Here is an 18712-nt window from a genome sequence, read left to right as displayed (position 1 = left end):
ATGGCCAATGATATTATGTACTGACATGTATACACCACATAATAAAAAAAAATTGTATGTGGTAAATGATTGTGTCTTGTAAGTGATTAACTCAAGATATAATAAAATACCAGCAGGCTCAGATGGTACAAGATCACCGTCTGTGGGCCATCAGGCCGGTGACTGGGACTCAGACTAGAAGGAACTGCTTTTTTAAAAAATACAGTTTCAGTAAAAGGCAAAGCTGTAGTACATACAGTAGATTTGGTGCTAAAATGAGAGTAATACCTGGATTTAACTTGAGATTATTATTTTTTGAATGAATTTGAGGCTCAGGGGAATTCAGATGTAGTGCACCAAATATAAAATCTGAGTGGGGTGTGGACAAGTTTCTGTAGCAATTATAGTGTAATAACATATTCAGAGAAAAATTCAATGGTTCAGGAGGCATGTTACTACATCAAGATGCATCTGCTTCTCTTTTTTTTCCTCTTTCTCTTTTTTAAAAAGCTGATGGGTATGTTCAAGGTCTAATTGTCAGGTAAAATACTTTTATCATATCTGCAGTGAGAACTATGAAACTGCGAGATAAATAGGCTTGTGTATAATAGCTCCTTTTGGAATGCAGAGCAATATAGCAGAAAGCAAATCTAGTAAAATCAGATTGCCTTGCGTGAGTGTTACACAATTCAGTGTGGAAAGTAGCTAAGATTAAAATTAGTAGCTCTTGCCAACTAAAGAATTTTTATTTTCATTTTAGACTTTTCAGAAGATCTGAGGAAATCAAACATAATTTTTGTAGTTGGTAAGTAGGACTCCTAATTTAACTGCTACATTTGAAAATCCCCATGTTATTTAGTTTTGATTATAAGTATATGATTTCTTTTAAAGTTTAGCAGAACAGTTTGGTTAAAAATATTTATACTACAGTGGTGGTTTAGTCTTCTGAAAAGCAGTTAGGATTTAATATCATGTTATTAACCTGGGTCTGACCATGCTAACAACAGTTGTGTAAAGCTCAGAGCAGGAGGGATGTTTAAGTGTGAACATACTCAATTACCTTAGCTCTTGTTCAAGAACAGTAGTGCTGTGTGATCTCCCACAGCAAAGCTGCCTCACCAGCATTAGTTAAAGTGTTACTAGTTTGGATCTATAAATCGGAATTTTAAGCTTCAGGTGAGAAAAAACAGGTGTCTTCACCTCTTCATTTGTGAAACAACTTTTGTAAATAGAGGTTTCAATTCTGCATGTGCTCAACATGCTGTTAAAAAGTCAATGGGCTAGTCACCATGCATGATGCTTAGCACCCACAAAGACTTTGCAGGTTCAAGGTTTACTTTATATTTGCTTCCTGGAAGTCCACATATGAAAAGCACCATGTTAATGACCCTTATTATATAAAAATTGACAGATGTAATTAGCATAAACTTTGAACAGCCCTTTAAAACAAATTATTACCAGAAGATTTACAAGTTTTAGCTTAAAGCTTGGTACTAGTTACTTGGGAAGAATAATTGCTTTTGTATCAAGCAGAATTTTTCAGAAATGCTGTGCAATACAGAACAGGAACAACACATTTCCAAGCACCTAAAGATAGATACACAAACATGGGTAATTTTACATAAAAGCAAATCACTTTCTGCATTCTTTTTCCTAACAAAAAAAAAAGTGACTTCTGAAATTAGTCATAAATGAATGGAAGGTTCATTCAGAATTCAGGAGGCATCAAGAAAACATTCCAATAACAGCAGGTTGAGGGAGGTGATCCTTCCTCCCTATTCAGCACTGTTAAAGCTGCATCTGGAGTACTGTGTCCAGTTCTGGGCTCCCCAGTACAAGGAAGATAATGAATTATTGGAGCAAGTCCAGCTCAGAACCACAAAGATGTTTGAGGGACAGGAACATCTTTCCTAGGAGGAAAAGGCTTCCTAGAGAAGAAAAGGCTCCAAGGGATCTTATGAAATATGTATAAATACCTGGGAGGTATTTATGGGAGGGAACAAAGATGAGGGAGCCAGAATTTTTTCAGTATTGACCAGTGACAGGACAAGAGAAAATGGGTACAACTTAAAACACACTAAATTCTGTCTGAACACATGAAAACACTTTTTTATTGCGAGGGTGGTCAAACACTGGAACAGGTTGCCCAGAGAGACTGTAGAGTTCTAAGCAACCTGCTCCAGCTGACCCTCCTGTAACAAGAGGTGTTGGACTAGATGATCCCAAAAGGTTCCTTCTAACCCAGAAGATTTTGTGAAAAGATAGCATGTTTGTGTGTTGTGCTTTTGTCTCACCCTGTTATATACCAAATAGAAGTTGACTCAATTTATTGCAAACCTGTGGTGGATATTATACACTTGAATAAGTAAAGCATGATGAATTTTCAGTGGCTAAGTACTCCACTGCAGCGGACCATGCTAAAAATGTTCAGCCCATGATACCTTGACTAGAAAGAAAGCAGAGAATATGGGTTGGAGCATGCTGCTGCAGGTACTTGAACGGGAAAAACTGTCTCGGTCTCAGGTGTCATTAGGAATGATTACCCATTACATAGATGTATTCATGAGGAAACAGTAAGATGCTTATAAAGATGTTTTAAAACTCGAGTTCTAAAGATGAGCATTTGAAGTTGTTAACAAACTAATTGAAATAAATACACCATCTGCCATAGCTGACAAATTGAGATACTGTTCATAAGACAAAAGGAAAAAAGCAGACAATTCCCTCCCCCACTAATTTCCCTTGAAAATTGTCCAAAAAGGGAAAGGAAAAAAATAACCTAATTAGCAAAGATTTACATTAGAGCTAATGTAGGAATTAATTGGAATAACAGTCAACTTGGATTAGGTTAAGCAACAATGTCAATGTTTTACCCAGACAGCAAAGCAGAGACATAGAACCAGCAAGTCAAAAATATGGGAGATGACAACAGGGTAACAAAAGAGGCAAAACCAAGTTAAATTTGGCCTGTTAAAGTAAAAGTCAAGAGAAAAATTGAAAAAAAAAAATCAAACAGATGCAAAGTTAAATTTGGGGGATGCTGTAATATTCACAACTTAAATAATCATTGCCAAAAACCCAAACATAACAACAAAAATTCCCCCCCACCAACCAAAAAAAAAAATTTTTTTTTTTTTCATAAGAGAAACACGAAAAGTAAAATCTTAACCACACTGAAGAATGTATGATTTTATCATTTGTAACTCATGCAATACTCTCGATCGCATCCAGAAAATTGTCATACAAAAAGTAACTGGGAGCATTATCCCTCCCTATCCTCCACAGGGGTTTCATAAAAACATAGCCACATTTGGCTTTGGTCAAGGCTGAAACCAAAGCAGAAAGTTTTCAGGAATTTTTCTACACTTTGGATCAGAGACAAACTCCCAGCTTAATCTATATTTAAATGAGTGCTTAAAACATAGCCAGTGTAACCAATTTTCTCTGCAAAATCTTTGGCATATTCTTGCTGATGAACCAAAGCTGATAATGGTTTAAGCTTAATGTAAATAAGACTAGCTTTTCAGCTAACACTCTGATATTATCACCTCTTACATTTACAGGTAAAACATTATCAGCTGCAGACACTAGCTTCTTGTGCATACACTCCCCTCCAACTCTTCATTTGTCCAAGGTATATCAGACCTTGAAGGACTTAATCTAACTTTGAATTTAGCCCTGCTTTGAGTAGAGGGTTTTACCAGATGAGGTCACTTCCAACCTAAATTATTCTACAATACCTGTACTACAGCTCCTTCTACAATCAGATAGGCATAGGATGAGCAGTGCTGATGATTAAAACCCCAATCCATCTAAGAGCTAACTGTAGAAGCTGATGAAAGCTGCTTTCTCTGACTGTCCATCAAATGAACTCCACGTTTTCTTTAAGAGGGATGAAAACTCAGTGATGTCCCAGGACATCACATCACTCTGCCAGTATGTGCTCCAGGTTGTTTTTTGATTAAAGTCATCTTTCAGAAGAAAAAATGTTGAGGGATTTTTGTTGTTGTTGTTGTTAAGTAACAGCATTATTCCTGTATGGTTTCACTCAGACTAAAATTATACATGAACAACAGATGAGGTGCTATTGAGAAGCCTTCAAATGCCATATTCTGAAGCTAAGGCTTGTGTTTGTTTGTATAAATAATCCAAGTAGCATTTATAGAATTGACAACTGATCAAGTCCTCCAGAATCATAGCTTGAATATAAAGATAGCAGACTGGGGTTGTTTTGATTTCAGTTCCGACTTCCAAGGCTCCATAGTGCAGCTAGGTTTCCCCTGCAAGCACTTTTCTGTGATACAGGGATGATATTATGAAAACAAGGTCTAGAAATGGAAACATTTTAAAATAAATGGTCTGACTCTCTTGTAAATCCTTCTGCTGGCATCTTATGTAAATGTTCCCAGTATTTGGTATATGATAATCTCATAAGATTTGGCAAGTTTAAAATAGAGACATCCCAGTCTGTCTGTATGACACTTCTGCTTTATTAATATTTCTGGCAGCAAAGCCAGTTCATGAACTGCTCACATTGCTTGTTCCTGTCCCTGCTCACTCCCAGAGGCAGTCTTAGCTCTCTCTAGCATCATTAATTCATCTGCTTGTGATGTTGTGCCCTAGGCCAGACAAGTAGATTTGAATCACATGCCTAGGCTTGTGGTCTTTCATAGTCTGGGGGGGCAGTGGGGCACGAGGGAGAGCAGGTGTAAGAGACTCGATTTCTTAAACTGAGATCTTTCACGTATCTAAGGGAGACTGCAGTTAAACATGCAGAAGTGCTGCCTGGGCAGTTGTCATTTCTCCCTACCCACTCTTTTTCTCCCCTTGAAGTGCTTTCTGTGAAGCATTTCTGCATTCGATAATTAAGTGGGGAAAGGTGACCACCTAAGTCAGCAGTGCTGCCAGAAAGTCATTTACCAGAAGATCTCCTTACACAGTTTCACAAGCAGCTGAATCAACATAATGGAAGGGAAAAATCTGCTACGGGAGTGCATAGACCTTTTAATCCAGCCTTGGCTACAGAAAAGCAATATGCAGAACTGCATTTAATTTTTATGCTCTGTCTAGTACCCTGGTACTAGCACAAGGGGACACACAAAGGATTCAGTTTCCAAAAATAATCTCACTGACTGATGCTACCTGCATAATTTCTGAATGTGCAACTTTTTCTTTTTATTATAACTTGAAAGTTCATTAACTATGAAGTATAAAAGTTAATTAACATTCATTAACTATGAATGAGCTTTAAAGCAAGATGTACTGCACTTAGCGATACTAGCATAATACAAAAGCATGCTAACATTGAAGAACTGCTGATAGTTCTTACACATTCTCCTGCAGGTCACAGCATAGTCATAATTCCTCTTGCCATTTTCTGAGCTTTAACTCTTTATTCTCATTACATATATGAAAATCAGAAGATAACATGATTGAGTAGCAAGTTACTGTGAATCAGTTTGTCACTGGTTAACACAATTTTGCTTTCTAAAATGCATGTAGGCAGAGTAAAAGATGACAGCATACAGAAAAAATGACAGTGTTTACAAAGAATCTTATGCCTTCACAATGGAAGTAAGGACATATTTTCCTCTTCCTAACAATTGAGCCGTTGGGGAAACTTCACTACCTTTTTCAATGTCTCAAGTTTTTTGTTTGAAAAACAGCATAAGAAGTTGCAGTGATGGCTTCTTAACTGAAAGTATCTTTGTGCTAGCTTTTGTTATATTTAATATGTAGCTGTTGTTCCTTATAAACTTGCTTCAATTATTAATTTTTTCTCATTTTTTAAAGATGCATAGATTTAATAAAGAGACCCTCTAAAAAGAAGGAAATACAAATTTTGCAACATTACAAATTGATACTAAGCTCATGACTGCATGGTTAACATCCTCTTAAAGCTGCTTAGGTATCAGTCCTATGAGTATATACCCTGAGCCAAAAGAAAGTATCTCATGAGTAGGGAAATGCACTTCCACATTCTTTCCCACCTAAATAGCTCTTTTTCAGTCACATTAAAAACTGGCCTTCAGAGGGAGACAAAACACGTTCAACACTTGAACTTCAGGCTTGTAAATTAATACTGGTGTAAATGCTGAACATGTGTTGGGCTCTCCATGCTGAATTTCCTGGCGGCATTCAGCCTCTTCTCAGATAAGGCCCAGCAAGAACTGCAGTCTCATTCATTGATAAGAAAGCACGAGACTTTGTAAAGTGGGTCATATACATTTGTCAAGCAGTAGGATGCTTTGCTACTCATCAAATGATACTAAATTAATAGCAGTGGCCATAAAGATTACCATTTTCAGCACATAACTATTATTTAATTATGTCTTTTCCTCTTTAAAGAGCTCAGCATTTTAATCTCAGCTTTGGTGGAACTCTTTTATTAAAAAATTACATTAATTAAAATTGACCCTGTTTTTGGAGGCACAATAATGCTTATTATGGTGTATGCCCTGTATAATGGGCATACACATTCTGACAGTGTTCTCTTTTAAAATACTAACATATAAATGTATAATAGAAACACGTCAACTTTGCTGAATATTTACCTGCTAGCTAAACAGACAGAAATTGTCCTTGTATTGTTATTTCTAAAAAGAGTTCTAGTTTGTTTAGTATATGAAGGGGCATTATGAAATTTCTGTTTTGGCTCTACATTCAGAAGAATTATAGGAGTTATATAAGAAACAGAATAAAGTAATCTTTATAGCTGTTTTTTTTCTAATACTGTGTATATACGTCAAATAAATAGGATTAGATTACTGCACTGCTATTATATTCAAGGCCAGGATGTGTAAACAATCACATGCACACACAAACTTACTAATCTAAAAAACCAAAACAGACCAGAAATAAAATTAATTGTCACTACAGATATTTAACAGTTTCATTACAGATAATTTGCCCATAATTTCTCTGTCGCGACTCTTATTTATTTCTTGTTTTCTTTCAATCGGTGCTTTTACAAAAGAATAATTTTCTTCTTATTAAAGCAATACAAAACCAACATGCAACCCACATTAGAAAGAAAACCGTGACAAAGATATTTCTAGCTAAAATTGTAGCACAAGTGTGATTCACACCATGGGGTGATAATTGTCTTTCTGAAGCTGAAGTAAAAGACTCCAAGTTACAGTAGACAAAACTGTTCCTTTGATGCTACTGGTTTATGACCCAGTTTTTATTCCAGGCAACAGTACTGTAACTTCTCTGAAAATTATATGTCTGTAGCAATTATTTCATAAATTGAATGCAAAAGTTAGAAGAAAGTTCAAATCAGGAGGAGATGATGCCAAATTCACTCTCTTGTGAACATGCTATTCTTGTATTTGTTCATGGAAATATAAACAAAAAGGAAAATCACTTATTTTCTAGCATCTTAAATCCATGTAATAGAGCTGTGTAGTCGTATTTGTAAGTCCCAACAGTTGAGACATAAGTCACATGCTTAAAAAACGTCATTGAAAAGAGGTTGGTGGGGTGGGGTTTTTTTTGTTTTGGCCTTGCCTCTTCTTTTGATTTTTGAGCACAGTCTCCCTATAAGGGTATAATTACCTCCCACTGGAGTAGATCTTCTGAACAGATCCATCAAAGATTGTAAAAACGCTGCTACATGCCTTGAAATTTCTCCCCGAATCCTGATACTGTCACAACAGAAATTTGCTTTCCTGGCCTCCCCGAGCTGTGGCACCAACATGGCCCCCCAGCCCTCCCCACCCAGTTCAGCCCTCGTGGGGTGCTCACCTCAGCTCTGCCAGCAGCTCTGAAAGTCACCGCCACAGGAGCTGGATCCCCAGGAAGCAGCTTCCAGCAATTTCTGTGGACTGCCCATCTCCCCAGTAGGGTTGGGGTGGCTGCTGCCACTCAGCAAGCGGCTGAAAAGGCACTTGGCGTTTCACAGGGTCAGCCCTCAGGGTGAGGAAGGAAAAGCAGTCACCTCCATTGAGGAGGTGAGACAGGGCAATGCCAGCACCTGCAGAGCAAGGAGGTGTCCGGAGCCTCTGAGATAGCCCCAGAAAAAGGGCACTTGCCAGAGAGGCATCCAAAAGAGGCAGAGTTTTGTGACTCTTGAGGTGATGGCAGCTCTCCTGCTGAAAGAAGAGGAAGGCTTGAGGTGCCATTTCTGACAGGAGGCCAGCTGCAACGTTCACCTGAGTTGCTGCCCTTCCCCACCCGCCCTCTCTGTCTCCCCACAGGCCCCCGGGAGAGACGAGCACCCAGCCTGCAGCTGTGGTGAGCTGGGGCCACGGCCACAGGTGCCTTCCCCTCAGCCTGTGGAAAAATCACTTGAGTAGCTTCACCCGAGTGCCCTGTCAGCTGAGGCTGCCCTTCATCCCTCTGGCTGTTTGACTCAGGGCCTGATTCAGCTACGGTTTTCCAACTCCTGACTGAGTCCAGCTGCGGATGTGGAAGAGCGGGTGGTGGCAAGGCCTCCATGTGCCCTTCGTTGCGGGGCGCTTGCTGTTACACTTCCCTGCAGCGTGCACAGCACAAGCTGGTACCGCAGCTGCAGGGAGCGGCATGTCCGAGCCTTCGTCAGCTGTTGGCAGCTTCGGTGCTTGCGCTCGGTTATCGGCAGACATACCAGCACGTGAGAGCTTTCCAGTCCAAAGGGAAAGGGTGCAAGCACTGTGCAATTTTGCTCTTACATTTACCACAGTGCGAAAAGGTTTAGTTACTGTACACCTACGTGCGTCTCATGCAACAGAGGCAGGTTTCACTACTTGCCTACACCTTTCCATTCCATAAACGGGGGCAAGATACTTCCCTCGCAAGCATGCAGTGAACATTAGTTTGCTAATACTTGTTGCGGCTATCAAGCTGAACATACACCGAGTCAAATACCCTTCCCCACTAGCTGTCTGTTTAATGTTTTTCTTTTACGTGGTAATGGTGTTTTAGGAACAGGTTCTCTTCTGCAGGAGACTGCACACTGTTGTGACTCCAGTCAGCAGTGTAGTGTGTCAGAAGGGAAGTATATGACTTGTTCTACTGTATAGAGTGTCTGCAAAAAAAAAAAAATAATTGTGCAATAGGCGCTCTCATCAAGTTCTTCCCATTTTCTTGGTTGCTATAGTTTGGGAAAAAGCAGATACTTATTCTCTTCTAATTCTAGATATTTTTCCCTCACAAAGGTGGCCCTGGCTCTGGCAAAGGTAGCCAGTGCGAACAGTTAGCCAAGAAATATGGATTTACTCACCTGTCCACTGGTGATCTTCTCCAAAATGAGTTATCGTCATTATCGGAGAGAAGTAAATTGATCAAAGATATCATGGAATGTGGTGAACCTGTGCCTGGCGTAAGTGACAGTTTTATTTGGGGTCCTAATGGTTAAACAAAGGCAGTGGTAGGTAGATTGTCTAAAAGGGTGAAAATAAGAGATTAGATCTGATGATTCCCATTTAAGTAAAATCAATCTGCAACTTGAGGGAGAAGTTTCCTCATTGCCAGATCTGTGGCACTTCTTTCCCCTTTCTGGGCCACTATTTCTTTACATTTCAGACCCACACAGGCAACAAATTAGTCATGAAATACAGTGAGACAGATGCTGCGCTATGCATTGCGAAATGTAAGAATAAGTACAGGAAATAGAAACTTTTTGTCCATGTTGTAGCTTCACGTTTCAGATTCAGAGCTGGTCCTCCTGGCGGCTATTCTAATTTACAATACCTGCAGCAGTTCCCTGCAGAGCTGGCTGACATCGCAGTGTAGCTGGACAGCAGTTTAATGGAGACTATGAAGGCAAAGTGTGTTGTTCTCAGCTGGACTTGACTTTTACAAGGCAGGTCCACAGCCTCAACTCTTGGTGGGTCTTCAGCAAGTGCAGCTAGATTGTAGGATGTGTTTGTTAATGAAAGATACTGGAAAGTGCTGCTCAGGGGAAACTAAAAGCTGTGCTGAGGCTTGATTTTGATTGCTTTGCTCTTCGCTGTGTTTGGTCGGATGGATCTCTTATCACTTTCCATGTAATATAATTATATCAATAACATAGCAAAATGACATCAGATTGGCAAATGCTGCAGCAGTACTCCAGAGTTTTGCAGGTATTAACATTAATTTTGAAACTGTGAAATATTCCCAGCTATCTAGAGGACATTTTGGGAACTCTTGGATGGGTTGCAACACTAGATTTGTGTAGCATAGCTGGTCCTGAGAGAAGAAAAAGTAGGGTGCCCTGCTACTTGCAGGACAAGAAAAACATGTGCATTCACAGGACGTGCTTTTAGCAAAACAAGGCAGTTCTCAAGGGCATAGGACTAAAGTCAGTGTAACAAACAAAGGTATCAATCTTTCTTATTAATTAATCAAATAACTCCCTTTCTTTCCAATGCAGGGTGTTGTCCTAGAGCTACTGAAGGAAGCCATGGTTTCCAAGTTAGGGGACACAAAAGGATTCCTGATTGATGGGTATCCCCGGGAGCTGAAAGAAGCAGAAGAGTTTGAGAGCAAGGTGACATATAATCCTAATGCTGTTATAACTCCTATTAAGATATGACTGTATTTCTGATGCTGCTTGCGATCCCGTCTTTAGGTGACTGCAACAGGGATGTGTAAAGAACGAATCCAACAGCGTTGTGCTGCTGATCACTGAAACTTTGGCACCCCATCAATATAGGAACTCCAGCTTTTGCCCCCACCTACACAGACACTGTAATGCCAGGAGAAGTAAAGGCTGATTTTACCCAAATTTAATATAAACCAGGAACAAGTCACATTTAGTGGAAAGGACGATTTTTAGAATCAGTTTTCTTATTCTAGTGGATGGCTGCTATACTTCTCATGAAAATCTCATCGAGCGCTATGTGATGTACGTTCATGAAAACATGTATCTTCACAGCTAGTATCTCTAACTGTTGAGCTGGCTCTGCTAAAGCTTGCTGCCACTTTGAAACAGCAAAACACAGATTAAATTTTTGTGGTGAGTAACAGGTGGCATAGCCATAAAAAGAGCGTTTTGCAAGTGACTGCATGGCAGTTCAGAGCGTTATCGATTTCCTCAGTATGTGCTAAAACCTACTGAGAAGTCTCAGCTGTACATTTCTCAATCTGCAGCAAATACTCTATATAAGCCCTATGAATGAATTTGCCAGGCTTTAGGAGAAAGGAAGTAGTGAACTAGGGGAAATAGTTAAGTTTATATTCTATCATATTACATTCCACAAATGTCCTATACAGGTTTGAAAGGTAATAACACTTTAATGAATCATTCGTTTTCTCTCTGAACTTTTAGCTACTTTATTTAGTTGATTACCACGAAAGCCTAGCAAGATTTAGGCTTTAGAAGCTGGACAAAATAATGGGCAGTAGGATTTGCTATAGAAGCCGTTCACAGAAATGTTGATCTATTAGTTCCTTTACTAAAATGCCAGACTATTAAAAAGACATTGGAGTTTGCTTTCATTTTGTGTAGAAGGAGGAACTATTTCAGCAGTGCTGCTTTTCTAGCAGGCAGGTGTGTCATGTCCTGTGAACACTGTTGTATGCTATAAAGTAGGACTTAGAGATTGGAGCATCCTGGACTGAGGCATTGCCAGGCAAACAAGTCTTGCTTTCAGTGCAAAAGCAGAGCCCCTTTTAGTTCCCATTGACACTGTAGCAGCAAAAGATCCTGTAGTCCTGAGCTGCCTTTGACATTTGGATTAAAATACAAGGACCTCAAGTGACAATTCTGAATGTGCTAAATCATCCCTGTGGTATCCATGTATCCACTTTCACATTTTCACATACAGTTTTCACAGGGTGAACTTGGCTGGCTGTAAGCTGCTCAGTAAGTCTGTGAAGTTTTTTTAAATGAGTCATTATTGAGATAATGCTTTGCAGTTCTTTCTAAAGAGTGATGAGAAGTTCTTCCTATGTTATAATTGAATGAAAAGCAGTGGACATCAGGCTTCATTAATTAATGGCAGCAAAGGGCAAATGGATAATGCTACATAGGTACATAATGTGTAAAATGCATTATAATTGTTAACAAAGAGCTGTTCTATTTAGAAGACATTGGGAATAGTGCTTATCCTTAAAAGCTTGACAGCCCTAAATAGAATTAGCTATGTAGAAACAGTTTATTCTCCAGTCAGTTTTGCCCAATTCCTTTCTATGATATGGTTGTACTTTTACCTACCCACAATTCTAGAGAAGCACATGTCTCTGTTCCCTCCTTGGTCTTTCTGCTAGGTGAGAAGTAGAAAACAATATTAAATTATAAGTTCCACATCACCAGGTGGAAGATATCCAATACGACAGAGTAAAGACCCAATACATTAGACTTGTTTGGTTTCCTGCAGATGTCCGCACAGCATGCATTATTTAAGCTAAATTGTGTCAGGGACACAGTAATAAAAAAATAAAAGTAAAAATTGCTGTAATATCTGATAGGGGCATTACTTCTACTTCTAATTTTACATTTCTGTAACATTTTGAATTCCAGAGAATACCAACATTGAAACTTTTAAGAGAACCACATAGATTTTTCAAAAGCAAATCAGACCTGGTCTGTCAAACAAGGTACTATTATTTGATACTACCAGTCAGTAGACTCCTTCATATCCTCATTGTAACGTGATGATATGACTACATCTGATGAAAGGATTCATTCCTCATTTATTCTATTATAATTTAGAACAGTCCATGGAATTCCTTACGTGGAGCTGGGAAGAAATAACTTCTCACCATCCCAGTCCAATTATACAAAAAGAACATTTGTTTTAATCATTGATTAAGACTACATCTTTTTTAACTTCTCGATCTATGCCTCTTGCACTGTTAAAACTGCCTTAGTGGCTTTTTTAATCCCCAAACCCAATACTGCTGCTGCTAATAGCATTAATGTTTTCTGAGCTGTGTGGAAAAAATGGATGGATAAAAGCCTGTCATTGAACTGTCCAACATAATCCCTTGGGTTCAGCTGTCTCTTAGAAAGTCATTAAGGTAGTGGAAAGGTCAACATAATCCACACATCCTCAGTCAAATGCAGAGGCCTAACATGAAATATTTACCTTTAGAACATTTCTTCCTTTAAGGGCTGTCAACAAAGATAGCAATGGCAATTTCCATATATCAGTCATTTAGACTTTCTTTGCTGTAGCTGTGGTAAAGCATGAATTTGGAATGGTCAGTAATATGAAGAGCAGCTGTCTTTTCTCAAGACTCCTCTCTCTTTCCTAAAAGGTGTTCTCCAAATCCCTGCTAGAAAGGGAGGGAATGAGAAAAAACCTGAGAGCATCATTGAAGGATTGAATACGTAACTACATGGAAAAATTATCACATTACTTTTCTCTGATCCTGTAACACCTTTATTTTACTTGACAGAGTGGAGTTTATCCCTTTAGACTCAGCCCAACAGTTGTTGCTTAGACAAATCCTTGTGTCAGAGCGAGCTGTCCTTGAGCAGGGTGCATGACAAAGTGTATTGCAAGATTTATGCTAAATGACACACATATTTTTCAGCATCTCAGGGAAAGAATGATGGGGAGTGCTGCTACAATAAGGGGTGTTTGTTAGAGCATAATTTCTGCTTAGACAAATATGAAAGTAATTTGCTAATCAATTCCTTGATGACTCTTCTGGTAGCATTTCTTTTCAAAGTTATCCAAACAAAATCAGTTTTACCAAGCCAGTGGCTTGAATACTTATTGTTTTTCTTTGTCGCTAGATTGGGGAACCAAAACTTGTGTTCTGCCTGGACTGCTCTGCAGAAACCATGAGCAATCGCCTTCTGATGAGAAATCAGAGCAGTCAGCCCTCTGATAATGCCAAAACCATCAAGGAAGGAATCGAAAGCTATTACCAAGTATCAAAACCTGTGATTGCTTACTATGAAAGGAAGACACAGTTATGCAAGGTAAATTGCTTGACCTTTTGAATTAAATTATTGCTTTTTTCTTCCATTATACGAGCAGTATTTGGAAAATACTGACACGACACGATTTATGAACTGTATTACTTTCTGTACTTTCCAGTTTGATCTCCTCTTACATTTCCCTGGTTTGTTTGCAACTTCTACAACCTTCTGAATTCCACAGTACAATTTGAAAGAATAAAAACACAGATTTATCGTGAGTCTGAGAACATATCCTGGATCACTACCTCATCTGTATAGAATCTCTTATTAAACATTAATGCTGGAAAGCTTTTCTTTAAGTATTAGGATTTATTTCTCTATAAGGGCTTTCAGAATTTGGGTGAAAGATTATGTTAATCCAAAGCCCTTTAGTTAAATTTACAAAACTGACAGTGTATTTCCTGAAATAAAACAGACCTGCACACAAGGAAGATCCTTCTGTTGGAACAAATTATATATTTATATTAATTTCAGTGAATTAATTACCTCAGTTCACACCTGCCGAGGATGTGATATTTAAAGCATTGTTTTTATTCTCTAATCAATACTTTACAGACAAGCAAGAAAAATTCCATCAGCGCAATTAACTGATGTATACGCTTGCACATCTGTAAACTCATTTACGTGGGATGTTTATATTTCTTTTTATATATTTCCGTGCTCCGTCATGGCAAACTATCCCTTTTGTTCAGCTACAGACAGATCTAGTCCTACTGATCCTTCTTGTCCTAAAAGGGAAAGAATCCAAGAATAGTGTCTGGAAATATTATGGGAGCTTTTGTCTAGAGGCTGTAGCAAACATGCAAATCACATATCCCAAACCTTTCTCCTCTGCAAAGTTCCCAAAAGAGAAACATGCCGCTAATTTATGCACCCATATCCTGACCTGAGAACAGAGCAAATGACATAGTCCTGAAAAAAATAGTACTCAAAGGGGGAGTCCTGATTTATGTCCTTTGCTAACCCTACAGTAAGTACACAGAAGGCAAACTCCCGAGTGGCAGAAAAAAAATCCCCAATTACTTTTCTTTTTTAAGCTTAGGAACGATTATCCGGTTATATTCGTATTTGCTTTGACAAGCTACCTTGCAAACATCATAAGGATGCATCTAATTAGGAATTCAGTACAATACACAATACATCAACACAGTGCAATGCAAAGGAAAACAGCTTTCTGTATCTCTAAGATCTTACTCCAGTGAGCTGTGCCTACCGCAGTCTTTTCCTTTTTGAAGCATCAGGGAAGTGACAGGGAAGAGAATGAAACCGCACTAAATACTTTGACACAGATTTTGCATTCATGGTCTGCCTTATTTCACTTGATGTGGCCTCTCCTTGCCCTTCCTTAATACTTCTGCTGCAAGTTTCTGCTCCATCTCCTATGCAATCTATGCAATGGCAAAATATGCAGTCTTTTCTGGAAAGCTTATTGCTCATCAGCTCCTTAAGGGACTTGTGTAGTCTATGGATCAGAACTGGATATGTGATTTGCACTCTTTTATCATTAGTTTTTGGGGGAACTGACATTGTGTGTTTGTATGTAAGAAGATATTCGTACATTGCTTGAACAATGTTTACACTGTTTTTCTTACAATGTCTGTACAGTGTCTGTACTTGCTTCCATTGAATGTAGGTATTCAATGTACTTTCATCTTTTGGATGGAGCTATTGGGTAGAAAAGCTCTGTAAAATCAGTTTTATAAACATTATCATGTAAAATGTCCTTTTAAGGTTGAAAAACGTGTTGTTTTTCTTGAACTTAGGTACTCTGTATTGAAATGTCTACTTCATCCACTTTTTACTAAACTGATAAAATACACATCTGCTATCAAAGATGTGATTCCATTACAGAGTTCAGTAAAGTAGGGAGATGCCCCCTCCCCAACCCTTATGATGCAGACAAGTACATGTTCAGTTATTTATCAGCATTTGGAGAACACTGCCAAAGTACTCAGCAGAGGCAGGCTTTTAAAATTAATCCTCCCAGGCTATCCTCGTCACCCTCAGCCAGCCTCAGGTACAAGCCTGCAGACCTGGTTCCTGTACAGCAAGGAGCAGAAGCAAATGTAGTTTTCATACAAGAAGCATGTTAACATTTTATCGTTCATGGGTGAGAGAAGTGATTTTTTTAACCAAATGTTGCTGAACAGTTTTGGGAATCTACTTTAAAGTTTACTTTGCACCTACAGTCAAAGTGGTAAAGTAGGTCTGAGCACTTTTTTGCACGGGGCAATTGACTTCAATAGCTATTCTGATCCAAATATTCCCTATCAGTTCTGCAGTGGGCAATGCTGGAATTAAAAAAAAAAAGTTAACTTTTGGAAACACTAAATACTGTGAAACAAAGTAATTTCTTTTCTGTAAGGAATGCTTGTTTAGGAAATTTTTGTAGGCAATTTTCCAGGATACGTGAACTCAATGAGTTCAATGATACAGTCTGACTTGGTCAATGACAGAACTCAAGCATAGTGGCATCCTTCCAGTGCCCAGTCCTGCCTTGAGCAGGAGGTTGGACTAGATGACCCACCTGCGGTTCTTTCCAACCTATGTTATTATCCCGTAAATGCACATCTTACAAACCTATGCATTATTTGGCTCAACAATTTGAAGAATAGAGACAAAGAAAAAACAGTTAAGACTTGGTCAACAGCTGTTTTGAAACAAAGAGTACTAGGTAACACAAGATGTGTAACTGTTAGCTATGTGGGAAACTAGGAGAAAATAGACATTTAGGTTTACAGTTTTAAAACTATATTAGCAATGAATATGTTTAGGCTGCATGTGTTGGAGAAAGCAGAGGGTAAAGGGGAGTCTGCAATTCCCAGGACATGGGATTAGTATCTTATTTATAGCAACATATTTTACAGACTGCTAAGCATTGACATTAGCAGGCACAGTGATGTTCTCTGAATGAAGAAAGGAAGTTCAGGTGGAAAGCAGAAAAACTATCAGTAATACTTCTGACTATAATTTTGTTTGTGTGGGGTAGGCTAAGGTAGTCCTTGTTTTTTGTTATTCGTAATATCATACACATACACAGAAGACTGAGACTTTCCTAAAGGCAGTCTAACATGTTTAATATTTTTCTTCCTGATCTTAATTATAACACCACATGTTCTCAGCTTTGAGAATCTGTTCATTCCTAAGTGGGTTTTATTACTCTCCAGCACTGACCAGCACTGGTTGAAGACGTTGGTGCTCCCATTAAGATGCTGCTGCCCCTATAATTCTACTCACTGAAAGAACTGTGTATATGTTTCCTAATCCATTTCAGGCAAAGCCACCGAAGTTGATTTACAAGTGTTGATTTGAAGACCCCTTAAAATAAATTATCTCATCTACATTCACGGATTTTTTAAAATAATCCATGGACCTTCATGTAAATACAGACCAGAGGCTTGTGCACTCTTTTTCTCAGGCAAAGCTGGTGGGATCCAATAGCTTCAGGGAAGTGGCGTCTTACCTGAAGGTGCTGTTTGCAGATCCAGATCAGTCTGTGATCCCAGGATAAGCAATGGCCAAAGCATCTGAAGAGAAGCTATTTAAGAGAAAAAGAGAAGAACGCTCTAAAAGAATCTTTAGTTGCTGCCTTCTGGAAAGTTATTCCTGCCCAGGCGTGTTTTTTCAACAGAAGCAGCTCTTCAGTGGAAGGCCCATGTGAGCTCTTTGTCCCTTGAGATTCCAGCCGTGCACTTTCTTAAGAATTCAGAGGATTGGGTGCCGAGATTTTAAGAGGAATATTGGAGTCTAAATCCCACCTAGCTGCCATGAAGATTCAGCATTAACTTTTCTAGCCAGATTACTGCAATGAGTGACTAAGCACCACTAATAATTTTAGGTGAAATAGTGTTTAATTGTATAAATGATCATGTCTTGTAGGGCTTCACTGTAGCACCCAGTCCCTGCTTTGCCACAGAAAAGAAAATCAGAATTGTTAAATAGACTTTTTTAACAAGAAAATAGGATTTGCATATTGGTATTGTTTGATTTCTCTATTTTAAGTGTATTTAGGGCAGGGCAAAGTTTTCCACAGATTGGGAACAGCACATGGCAATGGTGCTACATGTTGAACTTGTCCTATGCAGCCTTAAAATCAGTCCTGAAACAGTCCCAAAACCAGGCAGATTAAATATGCAAATGTAAAATTCAGTCCTGGGCATAAGGCCAGCAGAAGGTCTGGTGTGGGAATTAGATATTGGATGAGCACTCAGTGGAGGAGGAACTGATCTGTCACGCCATGTCAAAGATGTGCTTGAGACTACATTGTCAAATTAGCTTTCTCATTCTCTGCATTGGAACAGGTGTTATGGCACGATAGAAGGAGCCTAATAAACACAGTAGAGACAGAAAAACTCAAGTCTGACCTCGATTCCTCTGCAGTCATTAGGAATTCTCTCTTTGTTTTACTTGCACAGAAGAGACAAAGGTATACGGTTGTAACAGCATTCCCGTTTCAATCAATGAGAATGTTATGACCTTCTCTAAACTTCGCATGATTGAGCATAGATGCATTCATAACTAGCTAATACGATATTTGGAAATGGAACATTTTTCCATGCCGCTGACCTCTGAACAAGAACAGTGACGTGATAAAGCTGCCAAAAGATCAGGACTCTCTTTGAAATTTCCCTTTGACCAAGATTACCTGTCAGTGTTTCTGCTCAGCATGCACAAAGAGGGGGAAATTTGGATGCTGATGAAACATCTGTGAACCTGACAGGAATAAATAATGGTGATCCTTGCAGCTACCCAGCTGAGATGAAGAACTGCAATGTAACTCATGGGGATGTATTTACAAGGGAAGATAAACTGACTGAAGAATGAAGGGCAAAGAATGATAGTGTTCTCTCCTCACTTCTCTGCTAAGGCATTAATTTTCTAAATTGTGTT

The 18712-nt window shown here is 38.9% G+C and overlaps 1 protein-coding gene across 2 annotated transcripts in view; it reads left to right on the top strand.

Moving 5' to 3' along the window:
- The window catches only part of AK5 (adenylate kinase 5), a gene marked incomplete at its 3' end in the record, with an annotated part of 91455 nt that overhangs the window by 68251 nt on the left and 4492 nt on the right, over positions 1–18712 (top strand). Inside the window, exons 9-12 of one of the 2 annotated variants that reach the window (XM_082003171.1) lie at positions 740–777; positions 9101–9283; positions 10319–10435; positions 13634–13822. In XM_082003171.1, the coding sequence (XP_081859297.1) occupies positions 740–777; positions 9101–9283; positions 10319–10435; positions 13634–13822 (527 nt within the window). Of the gene's footprint in view, positions 1–739; positions 785–9100; positions 9284–10318; positions 10436–13633; positions 13823–18712 lie in introns of both variants that reach the window. The other variant, XM_082003172.1, reaches the window with a different exon arrangement.

The sequence above is a fragment of the Phaethon aethereus genome (genome assembly GCF_964289735.1).
Source record: "Phaethon aethereus genome assembly, chromosome: 8".
In the NCBI taxonomy this organism is placed as follows: domain Eukaryota; kingdom Metazoa; phylum Chordata; class Aves; order Phaethontiformes; family Phaethontidae; genus Phaethon; species Phaethon aethereus.
This window is presented reverse-complemented; position numbering and strand designations above follow the sequence as displayed.